This window comes from Mustelus asterias, chromosome 5, assembly GCF_964213995.1.
Source record: "Mustelus asterias chromosome 5, sMusAst1.hap1.1, whole genome shotgun sequence".
Classification (NCBI taxonomy): domain Eukaryota; kingdom Metazoa; phylum Chordata; class Chondrichthyes; order Carcharhiniformes; family Triakidae; genus Mustelus; species Mustelus asterias.
The window spans coordinates 7,012,853-7,028,772 of NC_135805.1; the positions used below are offsets into that span (position 1 = coordinate 7,012,853).

The following is a 15,920-nucleotide window of genomic DNA, read 5'->3' on the forward strand; positions in this document are numbered from 1 at the left end:
GGGTGATCCCTCAGCCCTGGCCCTCAGAGACTCGGACAAGCTCCGGAGCCCCTCCGCCACAGCATTCTGCGAGCGAGCCAGGCTCTGGAGCCCCTCAGCAGTGGGCCAGCAATGTCTCTGTGGGAGGGGTTGTAGGGACCAGCGATAAGGCCAGCGATGTGTGTGGGGAGTTGTGGGGGCCAGTGATGAAGCCAGCGATGTGTGTGTGTGTGTGTGGGAGGGGTTGTGATGGCTAACAATGAGGCCAGTGTTGTCTATGTGGGGGAGTTGTGGAGGCCAGTGATGAGCCCAGCGATGTGTGTATGGGGCGGCTGTGGGGCCAGCGATGAGGCCAGCGATGTGTGTGGGGGGGTTGTGGGGGCCAGCGATGAGGCCAGTGATGTCAGAACATAAGAACATAAAAACTAGGAACAGGAGTAGGCCATCTGGCCCCTCGAGCCTGTTCCGCCATTCAATAAGATCATGGTTGATCTTTTCGTGGACTCAGCTCCACTTACCCGCCCGCTCACCATAACCCTTAATTCATTTACTGTTCAAAAATTTATCTTTCCTTGCCTTAAAAACATTCAATGAGGTAGCCTCAACTGCTTCATGTGTGTGGGGTTTGGATGGCAGTGATCTGGATGATGGGAGGTCTTTTCTGCGATCTCCCAGCGATGTGGGGATGCGCAGGTTCCCGTTCATCCCGCCAATTTCGGGCTCTTTGGCCCCACCCCCGAGCATTTAATGTGAAGGCATGTAAAATCGCCAGCTCCAACGCACCCCTCCCTGGTGAGCTCAATGCATTCTAAGCCCATTTTGAGCAAGAGTCAGCAAGAGCACACTGGAAGCTTGTATATGAGGTTACCATTGCAGATATCAGAGCAGTCTTCTCGAAGGTCAACCCACGGAAAGTGACTGGCCTAGATGGGGTACCCGGACAAGCACTCAGATCCTGTGCGGATCAGCTGGCGGGGGTATTCGCAGACACCTTCAACCTCTCTTTACAACAGTCTGAGATCCCTATCTGCTTCAAGAAGATGTCCATCATCCTAATACCAAAGAAAAGCAAAGGAACATCGAGATAACAAAGACACCTATCTCAGGTTCCTGTTTATTGACCACAACTCAGCATTAAACACCATTATTCCTACAAAACTCATCTCCAGTCTCCATGACCTGGGCCTCGGCTCCTCCCTCTGCAACTGGATCCTGAACTTCCTAACCCACAAACCACAATCAGTAAGGATAGGCAACAACACCTCCTCCACGATCATCCTCAATGCCACTGCCCCACAAAGCTGTGTTCTCAGCCCCCTACTCCTTACACGCCTATGGCTGTGCGGCCAAATTCTCCTCCAATTCGATTTTCAAGTTTGCTGACAATACCACCACAGTGGGTTGGATCTCAAACAATGACGAGACAGAGTACAGAAATGAGATAGAGAATCTGGTGAACTGGTGCGGCGACAATAATCTCACCCTTAAAGTCAACAAAATGAAGGGAAATTAGTCATGACATGAATCAATTTCAACCTCCTGGACTACCTGGAGCTACTGCAGTTTGCCGACCTCCGCAACAGGTCCACAGCAGACGCCATTTCCCTGGCCTGCACTCAACCCTGGAACACCTAGATAACAAGGACACCTCTGTCAGACTCCTATTTATTGACTACAGTTCAGCCTTCAACACTAGTATTCCCACAAAACTCATCTCCAAACTCCGTGGCCTGGGCCTTGGCACATCCCTCTGCGACTGGATCCTGACCTTCATAACTCACAGACCACAATCAGTAAGAATAGGCAACAACAACTCCTCCACGATCATCCTCAACACCGGTGACCCACAAGGCTGTGTTCTCAGGCTCCTACTATACTCCTTATATACCTTTGACTGTGTGGCCAAATTCCCCTCCAATTCCATTTTCAAGTTTGCAAGTCGTGCCTCACAAATTTGATTGAATTTTTTGAGGAGGTAACTAAGTGTGTTGATGAAGGTAGGGCAGTTGATGTCATACACATGGATTTTAGTAAGGCATTTGATAAGGTCCCCCATGGTCGGCTTATGATGAAAGTAAGGAGGTGTGGGATAGAGGGAAAGTTGGCCGATTGGATAGGTAACTGGCTATCTGATCGAAGACAGAGGGTGGTGGTGGATGGAAAATTTTCTGACTGGAGGCAGGTTGCTAGCGGAGTGCCACAGGGATCAGTGGTTGGTCCTCTGCTCTTTGTGATTTTTATTAATGACTTAGAGGAGGGGGCTGAAGGGTGGATCAGTAAATTTGCTGATGACACCAAGATTGGTGGAGTAGTGGATGAGGTGGAGGGCTGTTGTAGGCTGCAAAGAGACATAGATAGGATGCAAAGCTGGGCTGAAAAATGGCAAATGGAGTTTAACCCTGATAAATGTGAGGTGATTCATTTTGGTAGGACTAATTTAAATGTGGATGACAGGGTCAAAGGTAGGGTTCTGAAGACTGTGGAGGAACAGAGAGATCTTGGGGTCCATATCCACAGATCTCTAAAGGTTGCCACTCAAGTGGATAGGGCTGTGAAGAAGGCCTATAGTGTATTAGCTTTTATTAACAGGGGGTTGGAGTTTAAGAGCCGTGGGGTTATGCTGCAACTGTACAGGACCTTGGTGAGACCACATTTGGAATATTGTGTGCAGTTCTGGTCACCTCACTATAAGAAGGATGTGGAAGCGCTGGAAAGAGTGCAGAGGAGATTTACCAGGATGCTGCCTGGTTTGGAGGGTAGGTCTTATGAGGAAAGGTTGAGGGAGCTAGGGCTGTTCTCTCTGGAGCGGAGGAGGCTGAGGGGAGACTTAATGGAGGTTTATAAAATGATGAAGGGGATAGATAGAGTGAACGTTCAAAGTCTATTTCCTCGGGTGGATGGAGCTATTACAAGGGGGCATAACTATAGGGTTCGTGGTGGGAGATATCATAGATATCATAGAAATCCTACAGTGCAGAAGGAGGCCATTCGGCCCATCGAGTCTGCACCGACCACAATGCCACCCAGGCCCTACCCCCACATATTTACCCGCTAATCCCTCTAACCTACGCATCTCAGGACTCTAAGGGGCAATTTTTTTTTTTTTAACCTGGCCAATCAACCTAACCTGCACATCTTTGGACTGTGGGAGGAAACCGGAGCACCCGGAGGAAACCCACGCAGACACAAGGAGAATGTGCAAACTCCACATATAGGAAGGAAATCAGAGGTAGGTTCTTTACGCAGAGAGTGGTTGGGGTGTGGAATGGACTGCCTGCAGTGATAGTGGAGTCAGACACTTTAGGAACATTTAAGCGGTTATTGGATAGGCACATGGAGCACACCAGGATGATAGGGAGTGGGATAGCTTGATCTCAGTTTCAGATAAAGCTCGGCACAACATCGTGGGCTGAAGGGCCTGTTCTGTGCTGTGCTGTTCTATGTTCTATGACACCACCGTAGTGGGTTGAATCTCAAACAATGACGAGAAAGAGTACAGGAATGAGATAGATAATTTGGTGAACTGGTGTGGCAACAATAATCTCTCCCTCAATGTCAACAAAATGAAAAAGATTGTCATCGACTTCAAGAAGCGTAAAGGAGAATATACCTCTGTCTACATCAACGGGGATGAAGTAGAAAGGGTCCAGATCGCCAACAGCCTGTCTTGGACCCCCTATGCTGACACTATCGTTAAGAAAGCCGACCAACACCTCTACTTTCTCAGAAGACTAAGGAAATTTGGCATGTCAGCTACAACTCTCACCAACTTTTACAGATGCACCACAGAAATTATTCTTTCTGGTCGTATCACAGCTTGGTATGTCTCCTGCTCTGCCCAAGACCGCAAGAAACTACAAAAGGCCGTGAATGTAGCATAATCCATCACGCAAACCAGCCTCCCATCCATTGACACTGTCTACACTTTCTGCTGCCTCCACAAAGCAGTCAGCATAATTAAGGACACCATGCACTCTGGACATACTCTCTTCCACCTTTTTCCGTCGAGGAAATATACAGAAGTCTGAGGTCAAATTCCAACCGACTCAAGAACAGTTTCTTCCCTGTTGCCGTGAGACTTTTGAATAGACCTACCTCGCATTAAGTTGATCTTTTTCTGTACCCTAGCTGTAACACCACTACATTCTGCGCTCTCTCCTTTCCTTCTCTATGAATGGTATACTTTGTCTGTATAACACGCAAGAAACAGTACTTTTCACTGTACACTAATACATGTGACAATAATAAATCAAATCAAATCAAATTCAAAGGACCGGGGGAATGTGAATAGGGAGTAGCTGTTTGATGGCAAATCCACATCTGATGTGGGAGGCTTTTAAAGGCCAGTTGATTCAAGTGCAGGACAGACATGTCGCCGCAAAAATGAACCATGGATGTCAAGGGAAATTGTCAAAAAGAAAATGGAAGCATACGATAGGTCGAGCCATCCAAAAATCTACAAAGGTTTTGAGGGATATAGAGAAAGCAGGAACTTAAATGCAGAATGAAGAGAGCTAAAAGGGGCCATGAAATGTCTTTCGCAAACAGGGTCAAGGAGAATCCCAAGGCTTTTTATGCATAATTTAGGAGCAAGAGGATAGCAAGGGAAAGAGTAGGCCCACTCAAGGGCAATGGAGGGAAGTTATGCATGGAGCCACAGAAAGTGGGTGAGATCCTTATGAGTACTTTGTATCGATATTTGCCAATGAGAAAGACATGAGGAAGTTGAGGTCAGGGATAGTTGTGTGAACGCTCTAGAGAATGTCAATATATCGAAGGAGGAAATGTTGGGTATCCTAAATTGCATTAAGATAGACAAGTCCCCGGGGCTGGATGGGATCTATCCCAGGTTACTGCGGGAGGCAAGGGGAGAAATAGCTGGAGCCTTAACAGATATCTTCCCTTCCTCTTTCACCACAGGCAAGGTTCGAGAGGACTGAAGAACAGCCAATTTGTTTAAGGAAGGAAGCAGGGATAATCCAGGAAATTATCGGCCGGTGATCCTGATGTCAATGGTGGGGAAGTTTTGGAGCTGAGGGACAGGATAAATGCACATTTGGAAGAAAATGTACTAGTTAGTGACAGGCAGCATGGTTTTGTATGGGGAAAGTTTTAATGAGGGAAGGGCTGTGGATGCAGTTTGTACGGACTTTAGTAAGGCACTTGAGAAGGTCTCAAATAGCGGACTGGTACAAAAACTAAAATCACATGGGATTCGGGATGGCTGGCTGGATTGATACAGAACTGGCTTGGTCATAGAAGACAGAGAAGGGTGTTTTTCAGAATAGAGATCTGTAGCTAGCATTTTTCGCTAAAGAAGAACACGTTAAAGAAGCCATCCCCTACGGACAAGTCCTCCGAATTCACAGGGTCTGCTCGCAACAGACACCTCCAGACGCTGAAAGATGCCCTCATAAGAACAGGATATGGCGCTCGACTCATTGATCAACAGTTCCGACGCGCCACAGCGGAAAACCGCACCGACCTCCTCAGAAGACAAACACGGGACACGCTGGACAGAGTACCCTTCGTCGTCCAGTACTTCCCCGGAGCGGAGAAGCTACGGCATCTCCTCCGGAGCCTTCAACATGTCATTGATGAAGATGAACATCTCGCCAAGGCCATCCCCACACCCCCACTTCTTGCCTTCAAACAACCACGCAATCATTGTCTGCAGCAAACTACCCAGCCTTCAGGAGAGCAGTGACCACGACACCACACAACCCTGCCACAGCAACCTCTGCAAGACGTGCCGGATCATCGACACGGATGCCATCATCTCACGTGAGAACACCATCTACCAGGTCCACGTTACCTACTCTTGCAACTCGGCCAACGTTGTCTACCTGATACGCTGCAGGAAAGGATGTCCCGAGGCATGGTACATTGGGGAAACCATGCAGACGCTACGACAACGGATGAATGAACACCGCTCGACAATCACCAGGCAAGACTGTTCTCTTCCTGTGGGGGAGCACTTCAGCAGTCACGGGCATTCAGCCTTGGATCTTCAGGTAAGCGTTCTCCAAGGCGGCCTTCACGACACACGACAGCGCAGAATCGCTGAGCAGAAACTGATAGCCAAGTTCTGCACACATGAGGACGGCCTAAACCGGGATGTTGGATTTATGTCACATTATCAGTAACCCCCACATATTGCCCCCTGGACTTGCAGAATCTCACTAGCTGTTCTGTCTGGAGACAATACACATTTCTTTAACCTGTGTTTAATGCTCCCTCCACCCACATTGTCTGTACCATAGAACCATAGAACCATAGAAAATTACAGCTCAGAAACAGGCCTTTTGGCCCTTCTTGTCTGTGCCGAACCATTTTATGCCTAGTCCCACTGACCTGCACTTGGACCATATCCCTCCACACCCCTCTCATCCATGAACCCGTCCAAGTTTTTCTTAAATGTTAAAAGTGACCCCGCATTTACCACTTTATCCGGCAGCTCATTCCACACTCCCACCACTCTCTGCGTGAAGAAGCCCCCCCTAATATTCCCTTTAAACTTTTCTCCTTTCACCCTTAACCCATGCCCTCTGGTTTTTTTCTCCCCTAGTCTCAGCGGAAAAAGCCTGCTTGCATTCACTCTATCTATACCCATCAAAATCTTATACACCTCTATCAAATCTCCCCTCAATCTTCTACGCTCCAGGGAATAAAGTCCCAACCTATTCAATCTCTCTCTGTAACTCAGCTTCTCAAGTCCCGGCAACATCCTTGTGAACCTTCTCTGCACTCTTTCAATATTATTTACATCCTTCCTGTAACTAGGTGACCAAAACTGTACACAATACTCCAAATTCGGCCTCACCAATGCCTTATATAACCTTACCATAACACTCCAACTTTTATACTCGATACTCCGATTTATAAAGGCCAATGTACCAAAGGCACTCTTTACGACCCTATCCACCTGTGACGTCACTTTTAGGGAATTCTGTACCTGTATTCCCAGATCCCTCTGTTCAACTGCACTCTTCAGAGTCCTACCATTTACCCTGTACGTTCTACTTTTGTTTGTCCTTCCAAAGTGCAATATCTCACACTTGTCTGCGTTAAATTCCATTTGCCATTTTTCAGCCCATTTTTCTAGTTGGTCCAAATCCCTCTGCAAGCTTTGAAAACCTTCCTCACTGTCCACTACACCTCCAATCTTTGTATCATCAGCAAACTTGCTGATCCAATTTACCACATTATCATCCAGATCATTGATATAGATGACAAACAACAATGGACCCAACACCGATCCCTGCGGCACACCACTAGTCACAGGCCTCCACTCAGAGAAGCAATCCTCCACAACCACTCTCTGGCTTCTTCCATTGAGCCAGTGTCTTATCCAATTTACTACCTTCCCATGTATACCTAGCGACTGAACCTTCCTAACTAACCTCCCATGAGGGACCTTGTCAAAGGCCTTGCTGAAATCCAGGTAGACAACATCCACCACCTTCCCTTCATCCACTTTCCTGGTAACCTCCTCGAAAAACTCTAATAGATTGGTCAAACATGACCTACCACGCACAAAGCCATGTTGACTCTCCCTAATAAGTCCCTGTCTATCCAAATATTTGTAGATCCTATCCCTTATCACACCTTCCAATAACTTGCCCACCACCGACGTCAAACTTACTGGCCGATAATTTCCCGGATTTCTTTTGGAACCTTTTTTAAACAACGGAACAACATGAGCCACCCTCCAATCATCCGGCACCTCCCCCGTGAATACTGACATTTTAAATATGTCTGCCAGGGCCCCTGCAAATTCAACACTAGCTTCCCTCAAGGTCCGTGGGAATACCCTGTCCGGTCCTGGGGATTTATCCACTCTGATTTGCCTCAAGACAGCGAGCACCTCCTCCCCTTTAATCTGTAAAGGTTCCATGACCTCCCTACCTGTTTGTCCTATTTCCGTAGACTCCATGCCCGTTTCCTCAGTAAATACGGATGCAAAAAAACCATTTAGTATCTCCCCCATCTCTTTTGGTTCCATACACAGTCTACCACTCTGGTCTTCAAGAGGACCAATTTTATCCCTCACTATCCTTTTGCTCCTAACATACCTATAGAAGCTCTTTGGATTTTCCTTCACTCTGTCTGCCAAAGCAACCTCATGTCTTCTTTTAGCCCTCCTGATTTCCCTCTTAAGTAGCTTCTTGCACTTTTTATACTCCTCGAGCATCTGATGTGTTCCTTGCTGCCTGTTCATTTCATACAACTCTCTCTTCCTCTTAATCAGTGTTACAATCTCCCTCGAGAACCAAGGTTCCTTATTCCTATTTACTTTGCCTTTAATCCTGACAGGAACATACAAACTCTGCACTCTCAAAATTTCTCCTTTAAACGCCTCCCACTTTCCATTTACATCCTTACCAGAGAACAGCGTGTGCCAATCCACACTTCCCAGATCCCTTCTCATTTCATCAAATTTGGCCTTTTTCCAGTTCAGAACTTCAACCCGAGGACCAGATCTATCCTTATTCACGATCAGGTTGAAACTAATGGCATTATGATCACTGGATCCAAAGTGTTCCCTCACACTCACATCCATCACCTGCCCTAACTCATTTCCCAATAGGAGATCCAATATCGCATCCTCTCTAGTTGGCACCTCTATATACTGATGTAGAAAATTCTCCTGAACACATTTTACAAACTCTACCCCGTCTAAACCTTTAACAGTATGCGAGTCCCACTCTATATGTGGAAAATTAAAATCCCCTACTATCACAACTTTGTGTTTCTTGCAGTTGTCAGCTATCTCTCCGCTGATTTGCTCCTCCAATTCTCGCTGACTATTGGGTGGTCTATAATACAAGCCCATTAATGTGGTCATACCTTTCCTGTTTCTCAGCTCCACCCATAGGGCCTCTGTAGACAAGCTCCCTAATCTATCCTGCCTGAGTACCGCTGTAACATTTTCCCTGACCAACAATGCCACCCCCCCCCACCTTTTATCCCTCTGCCTCTATCCCGCCTGAAACATTGGAACCCTGGAACATTGAGCTGCCAGTCCTGCCCCTCCTGCAGCCAAGTTTCACTAATGGCTATAATGTCATATTTCCATGTGTCTATCCACGCCTTCAGCTCATCTGCCTTCCCCACAATACTCCTGGCATTGAAATAGACACACCTCAAAAAATTATTTCCACCACACTCTACCCTTCCATTTGTGATTTTGCTTGAACTAACCTGTCTTTTTACCCCTGCTCCACTATCTGCTCTGGCACTCTGGTTCCCACCCCCCTGCAAATCTAGTTTAAACGCTCCCTTAAAGACCTGGCTGGCTGTAGGGATTCGCATTCTAATTAGTATTCTGTAACTTGATTTCTGTGTCTGTGCACTGTTTGAGAGCACATTTCCACTCCATCTGACGAAGGAGCAGCGCTCCGAAAGCTTATGGTATTTGCTACCAAATAAACCTGTTGGACTTTAACCTGGTGTTGTGAGACTTCTTACTGTGCTAGCGTTGTTCCACAGGGATCAGTGCTGGGACCTCTGTTATTTGCAATATATATAAATCATTGGGAGGAAAATGTGGGCGGTCTCGTTAGTTGGTTTGCAGATAACACGAAGATTGGTGGAGTTGCTGATTGTGCCAAGGATTGTCAGTGGATAAAACAGGATATAGATAGGTTGGAGACTTGGGCATAGAAATAGCAGATGGAGTTTAATTTGGACAAATGCGAGGTGATGCATTTTGGAGGATCAAATTTTGGTATGAATTATACTGTAAATGGCAGAACCCGTAGGAACATTAACATACAGAAGGATCTGGACATTGAGGTCCACATTTCCCTAAAAGTGGCAACACAGGTGATCAAGGTAATTAAGAAAGCATATGGCATGCGTGCCTTCATCGGCCGGGGAATTGAAGACAAGTGTTGGGAAATCATATTGCAGCTATATAAAACCTTGTTTAGGCTGCATTTGGAGTATTGCGTGCAGTTCTGGTTACGACACTATCAGAAGGACGTGGAAACTTTGGAGTAAGGTTCATCAGGCTGTTGCCTGGTCTCGAGGGTATTGACTATGAGGAGAGGTTGAATAAACTAGGATTGTTTCCACTGAAAAGACAGAGGCTGAGGGGAGAACCGATGGAGGTCTGCAAAATTATGAGAGGCTAGATAGGCTGGACAGTCAGAAGTTTTTTCCCAGGGTGGGAGTATCAATTACAAGGGGGCTCAGGTTCAAGATGAGAGGGAGAAAGTTTAAGGGAGATGTGCGGGGGATGGTATTCATGCAGAGAGTGATGGGTGCCTTGAATGCGCTACCAGAGGAGGTGGTGGAAGCAGGCATTTGAGCAACATTTAAGAGGCATCTGGGTGGGTACATGAATAGGGAGGGAATAGAGGGATTCAGACCGAATAAGGGCAGGATTGAGGTGGACTGAAAAGATTGAGTATGTGGATATTAAGAAAGAGGATGTGTTGGAAATTTTGAATAGCATCAAGACAGACAAGTTGCCGGGTCCGGATGGGATGTACCCCAGGTTACTGTGGGAGGCGAGGGAAGAGATTGCAGAGCCTCTGGCGATGATCTTTGCGTCGTCGATGGAGACGGGAGAGGTTCCGGAGGATTGGAGGGTTGCGGATGTGGTTCCTATATTCAAGAAAGGGAATAGGGATAGCCCAGGAAATTACCGACCGGTGAGTCTAACCTCAGTGGTTGGTAAGTTGATGGAGAAGATCCTGAGGGACAGGATTTATGAACATTTAGAGAAGTTTAGTATGCTCAAAAGTAGTCAGCACGGCTTTGTCAAAGGCAAATCGTGCCTTACGAGCCTGGTGGAGTTCTTTGAAAATGTGACTAAACACATTGACGAAGTAAAAGCGGTAGATGTGGTTTACATGGACTTCAGCAAGGCGTTCGATAAGGTCCCCCATGCAAGACTTCTCAAGAAAGTGAGAGGGCATGGGAACCAAGGGGCTGTTGCCTTGTGGATCCAGAACTGGCTTGCCTGCAGAAGGAAGAGAATGGTTGTAGATGTGTCTTTTTCTGAATGGAGGTCGGTCACCAGTGGAGGGCCCCAGGGATCTGTTCTGGGACCCTTGATGTTTGTCATTTTCATAAATGACCTGGATGAGGAAGTGGAGGGATGGGTTGGTAAGTTTGCCGACGACACGAAGGTTGGTGGTGTTGTGGATAGTTTGGAGGGATGTCAGAAGCTGCAGCGTGACATAGATAGGATGCAAGACTGGGCGGAGAAGTGGCAGATGGACTTCAACTCGGATAAATGTGTAGTGGTCCATTTTGGCAGGTCAAATGGGATGAAGGAGTATAATATCAAGGGTAAGACTCTTAGCAGTGTAGAGAATCAGAAGGACCTTGGGGTCCGGGTCCATAGGACTCTTAAATCAGCCTCGCAGGTAGAGGAGGTGGTTAAGAAGGCGTATGGTGTGCTGGCCTTCATCAATCGAGGGATTGAGTTTAGGAGTCGGGAGATAATGATGCAGCTTTATAAGACCCTCGTCAGACCCCACTTGGAGTACTGTGCTCAGTTCTGGTCGCCTCATTACAGGAGGGATGTGGAAATGATTGAAAGGGTGCAGAGAAGATTTACCAAGGATGTTGCCTGGATTGGTTGGCATGCCTTATGAGGATAGGTTGAGGAAGCTCGGTCTTTTCTCCTCGGAGAGACAAAGGATGAGAGGTGACCTATAGATCGGGTGGATTCTCGGAGGCTTTTTCCCAGGGCTGAAATGGCTGCTACGAGAGGACACAGGTTTAAGGTGCTGGGGAGTAGGTACAGAGGAGATGTCAGGGGTAAGTTTTTCACTCAGAGGGTGGTGGGTGAGTGGAATCGGCTGCCATCAGTGGTGGTGGAGGCAAACTCGATAGGGTCTTTTAAGAGACTCCTGGATGAGTACATGGGACTTAATAGGATTGAGGGTTATAGATAAGCCTATATATAAGCCGAGGTAGGTAGGGACATGACCAGCGCAACTTGTGGGCCGAAGGGCCTGTTTGAGCTGTATTTTTTCTCTGTTCTATGTTCTATGTTCTATCATTATGGGCACAATCTTGGAGAGCTGAAGGACCTGTTCCTGTGCTGTACTTTTCTTTGTTCTTATGACGCTGGTTGTTTGTGACTTGATTGTCCAAATTGCATGTGATAAATCTTGACCATTTTCAAAACAAGTTTTTATTTCAGTAAAAAGGAAACATAGTGTTTTTAAAGTAATGCTCCTATGAGGCACCTAGAGTTTTTTCACTGCATTAAAAATAATAGGGAGGTAGTTTCTTTCCACAGGGGACCATAGGCCCAATTGGTTATGAAGCTGGAGGGGACACCAATCCACATCAGGCATGACGTATGTGCGGAGGCAGATTCCAAGATTGACCTCAGACAGAATGAAAGTTGAACCCACATTCTTGGTGTTATTCTGAACCATATGCTAGCCATCTAGTCAACTGATCTAACTGGCCTCTATTCCATTCAAGCTAAATGCAAATTTTTCTTGTTATTGCTGAGGTACAGATTAGCCAGGAACATTAAAACAAACTCAAGTAGATGAATGGGTTTACTCCTAATCCTAACATTACTTTTCACCGAGCAGGTGCCACATTACTTTCTTTATCAATTCATCACTTTTTGATTCATCAATTTTTTGATTTGTAAGAAACAATTTTCTGCCCCTTAAATGGCCCTTAACAACATCACAACATCACAAATGACTTCTTATGTGTCTGTCACTATATTCTTGCTCATCATTTTCAACCAAATTGCGCACAGTTGTTTTATTCATTGGATGTGGGAATCATTGGCTGAGCCAGCATTTATTTATTAAGAGTTGCTTTGAGACTGGAGTCATAGGTAGGCCAGACTAAGTAAGGATGGCAGATTTCCTTTTCTAGATAGATCTTTACAACAATCGGCAACAGTTTTGTGGTCAACTTTGGAATTTTGAATTCAAACTTAACGACCTGCCATGATGGGATTTGAACCCAGCCCCCAAACATTACCCTCTGTTTCTGGATTACGAGTCCATCAACAATACTACTGCCATGTCTCCCTGTCATTGATATAATATATATATATATAGATTAACTGGAGCAGCAGCTCTTATATCGACTTTTGAGGAACATCATCACTGTATACTTCTCTGCAGTCTGAAAAAATCATTCACCATTACTCTCCATTTTGTATCTCTTCGCAAAAATTTGGTTCCATGCTGTTTAATTCCATAAGCTCAAATTGTGCTGACAAGCCTACATCATATCTATATTTGTATTTTGTCATGAGAAAAATCCAGCTTTCTGATTTTTTTAAACAAATATCTTAAGACTTAAATTAACTAAAAATGTTTTTTTTATATAGATACATGACTGTCACTTAGATAGCGTACAATGGGTTTGTAAAACAGTGATTTTAGTTGCGCTTTCCTGTTTCATACTTTCTATCCTGTTTCCTTCAATATAGAGCGTCGACGAGTTATATTTACAGAAGATCCTCAAGAAGAGCATGTGTCTTTTATGAGCCATGGAAATATTAAAGAAGATGCTCAACAAGTCAAAAAAAATGAGGATCTTGAAAAGGTAGGAAACACTTTTTTAAGGACAGAATAATTTACAAAAGAAACACAAGCATTGTGAAGAGGACATACGGAAGCTACAAAGAAACAGAGATAAGTTAAGCGAGTGGTGAAATTTCTGGCAAATGGAGTATAATGTGGAAGATGTGAAAATGTCTGGCATGAAGAATAAAAAATAAACTTCCTATCTGGTGAGAGATTTTAGAGCTCTGAGATTCAGGGGCAGCTGAGTGTCCTAGTGCATTAATTACAAAGGACTGGTCATAGAGTCACAGAGTCATAGAGGTTTACAGCATGGAAACAGGCCCTTCGGCCCAACTTGTCCACGCCCTTTTTTGTTAAAACCCTTAAGCTAATCCCAATTGCCCGCATTTGGCCCATATCCCTCCATACCCATCGTACCCATGTAACTATCTAAATGCTTTTTAAAAGATAAAAGTGTACCTGCCTCTACTACTACCTCTGGCAGCTTGTTCCAGACACTCACCACCCTCTGTGTGAAACAATTGCCCCTCTGGACACTTTTGTATCTCTCCCCTCTCACCTTAAACCTATGCCCTCTAGTTTTAGACTCCCCTACCTTTGGGAAAAGATATTGACTATCTAGCTGATCTGTGCCCCTCATTATTTTATAGACCTCTATAAGGTCACCCCTCAGCCTCCTATGCTCCAGAGAAAAAAGTTCCAGTCTATTCAGCCTCTCCTTATAACTCAATCCATCAAGTCCCAGTAGCATCCTTTTCTGCACTCTTTCTAGTTTAATAATGTCCTTTCTATTATCGGGTGACCAGAATTGCACACAGTATTCCAAGTGTGGCCTTACCAATGTCTTGTACAACTTCAACAAGATGTCCCAACTCCTGTATTCAATGTTCTGACCGATGAAACCAAGCATGCCGAATGCCTTCTTCACCACACTGTCCACCTGTGACTCCACTTTCAAGGAGTTATGAACATGTACCCCTCGATCTCTTTGTTCTGTAACTCTCCCCAATGCCCTACCATTAACTGAGTAAGTCCTGGTTCAATCTACCAAAATGCATCACCTCGCATTTGTCTAAATTGAACTCCATCTGCCATTCGTCAGCCCACTGGCCCAATTGGTCAAGATCTCGTTGCAATTGGAGATAACTGTCTTCACTGTCCACTTTGCCACCAATCTTGGTGTCATCTGCAAACTTACTAACCAAGCCCCCTATATTCTCGTCCAAATCATTAACATAAATGACAAATAACAGTGGGCCTAGCACTGATCCCTGAGGCACACCGCTGGTCACAGGCCTCCATTTTGAAAAACAACTCTCTACAACCACCCTCTGGCTTCTGTCAAGAAGTCAATTTTGTATCCATTTAGATACCTCACCCTGGATCCCGTGAGATTTAGATTTATGCAACAATCTACCATGCGGTACCTTGTCAAAGGCCTTGCTAAAGCCCATGTAGACAACATCAACTGCACTGCCCTTCATCTACCTTCTTGGTTACCCCTTCAAAAAACTCAATTAAATTTGTGAGACATGATTTTCCACTCACAAAGCCATGCTGACTGTCCCTAATCAGTTCTTGCACCTCTAAATGCCTGTAGATCCTGTCTCTCAAAATACCTTCCAACAATTTACCCACCACAGATGTGAGGCTCTCTGGCCTGTAGTTCCCAGGCTTTTCCCTGCAGACCTTTTGAAACAAAGGCACGACATTTGCTACCCTCCAATCTTCAGGCACCTCACCCGTGACTATCGATGATTCAAATATCTCAACGAGGGGACCCGCAATTTCCTCCCTCGCCTCCCACAACGTCCTGGGATATCCTTCATCAGGTCCCGGGGATTTATCTACCTTGATGCGCTTTAAGACTTCCAGCACCTCTTTCTCTGTAATATGTACACTCCTCAAGACATCACTATTTATTTCCCCAAGTTCCCCAAGACTGGTATTCAGATACAGCAAATAATTAGGAAAGCTAATAGAATGTTATCTTTTCTTGTGAAGGTAATTAATTCCAAAAGTGGGGAGGTTATGCTTCAGTTGTAAAAGGCATTGGTGAGCCCATATGTAGAGTATCATGTACAGTATTGGCCCCCTTATCTAACAGAAGTTGTAAATGTATTAGAAACAGTTTAGAGAAGGCTGAATAGACTAAAACAGAGTGAACAGATTGTCTTATGAGGCAAGGTTGGAGAGGTTAGGTTTGTAATCACTAGAGTTCAGAAGTGTAAGAGGCAACGTGATCAAAAATGTTTAGATCCTGATGGGTATTGACAGGTGACGGTGGAGAGGAAGTTTCCTCTTCCATTCAAGTCAGGCAACCCTAACCTATACAAGAAGCCAGATATGATCTATGGAGATCTATCAAAGATGCCAAAAGACAGTACCGGACCAAGCTAGAATCCCAAG

The 15,920-nt window shown here is 45.4% G+C and overlaps 1 protein-coding gene across 1 annotated transcript in view; it reads left to right on the forward strand.

Moving 5' to 3' along the window:
• LOC144493944 (dynein axonemal heavy chain 8-like) overlaps positions 1-15,920 on the forward strand; it is a 1,661,706-nt gene that overhangs the window by 579,163 nt on the left and 1,066,623 nt on the right. Inside the window, exon 22 of the mRNA XM_078213521.1 lies at positions 13,415-13,530. Within this exon, the coding sequence (XP_078069647.1) occupies positions 13,415-13,530 (116 nt within the window). The remainder of the gene's footprint in view (positions 1-13,414; positions 13,531-15,920) is intronic.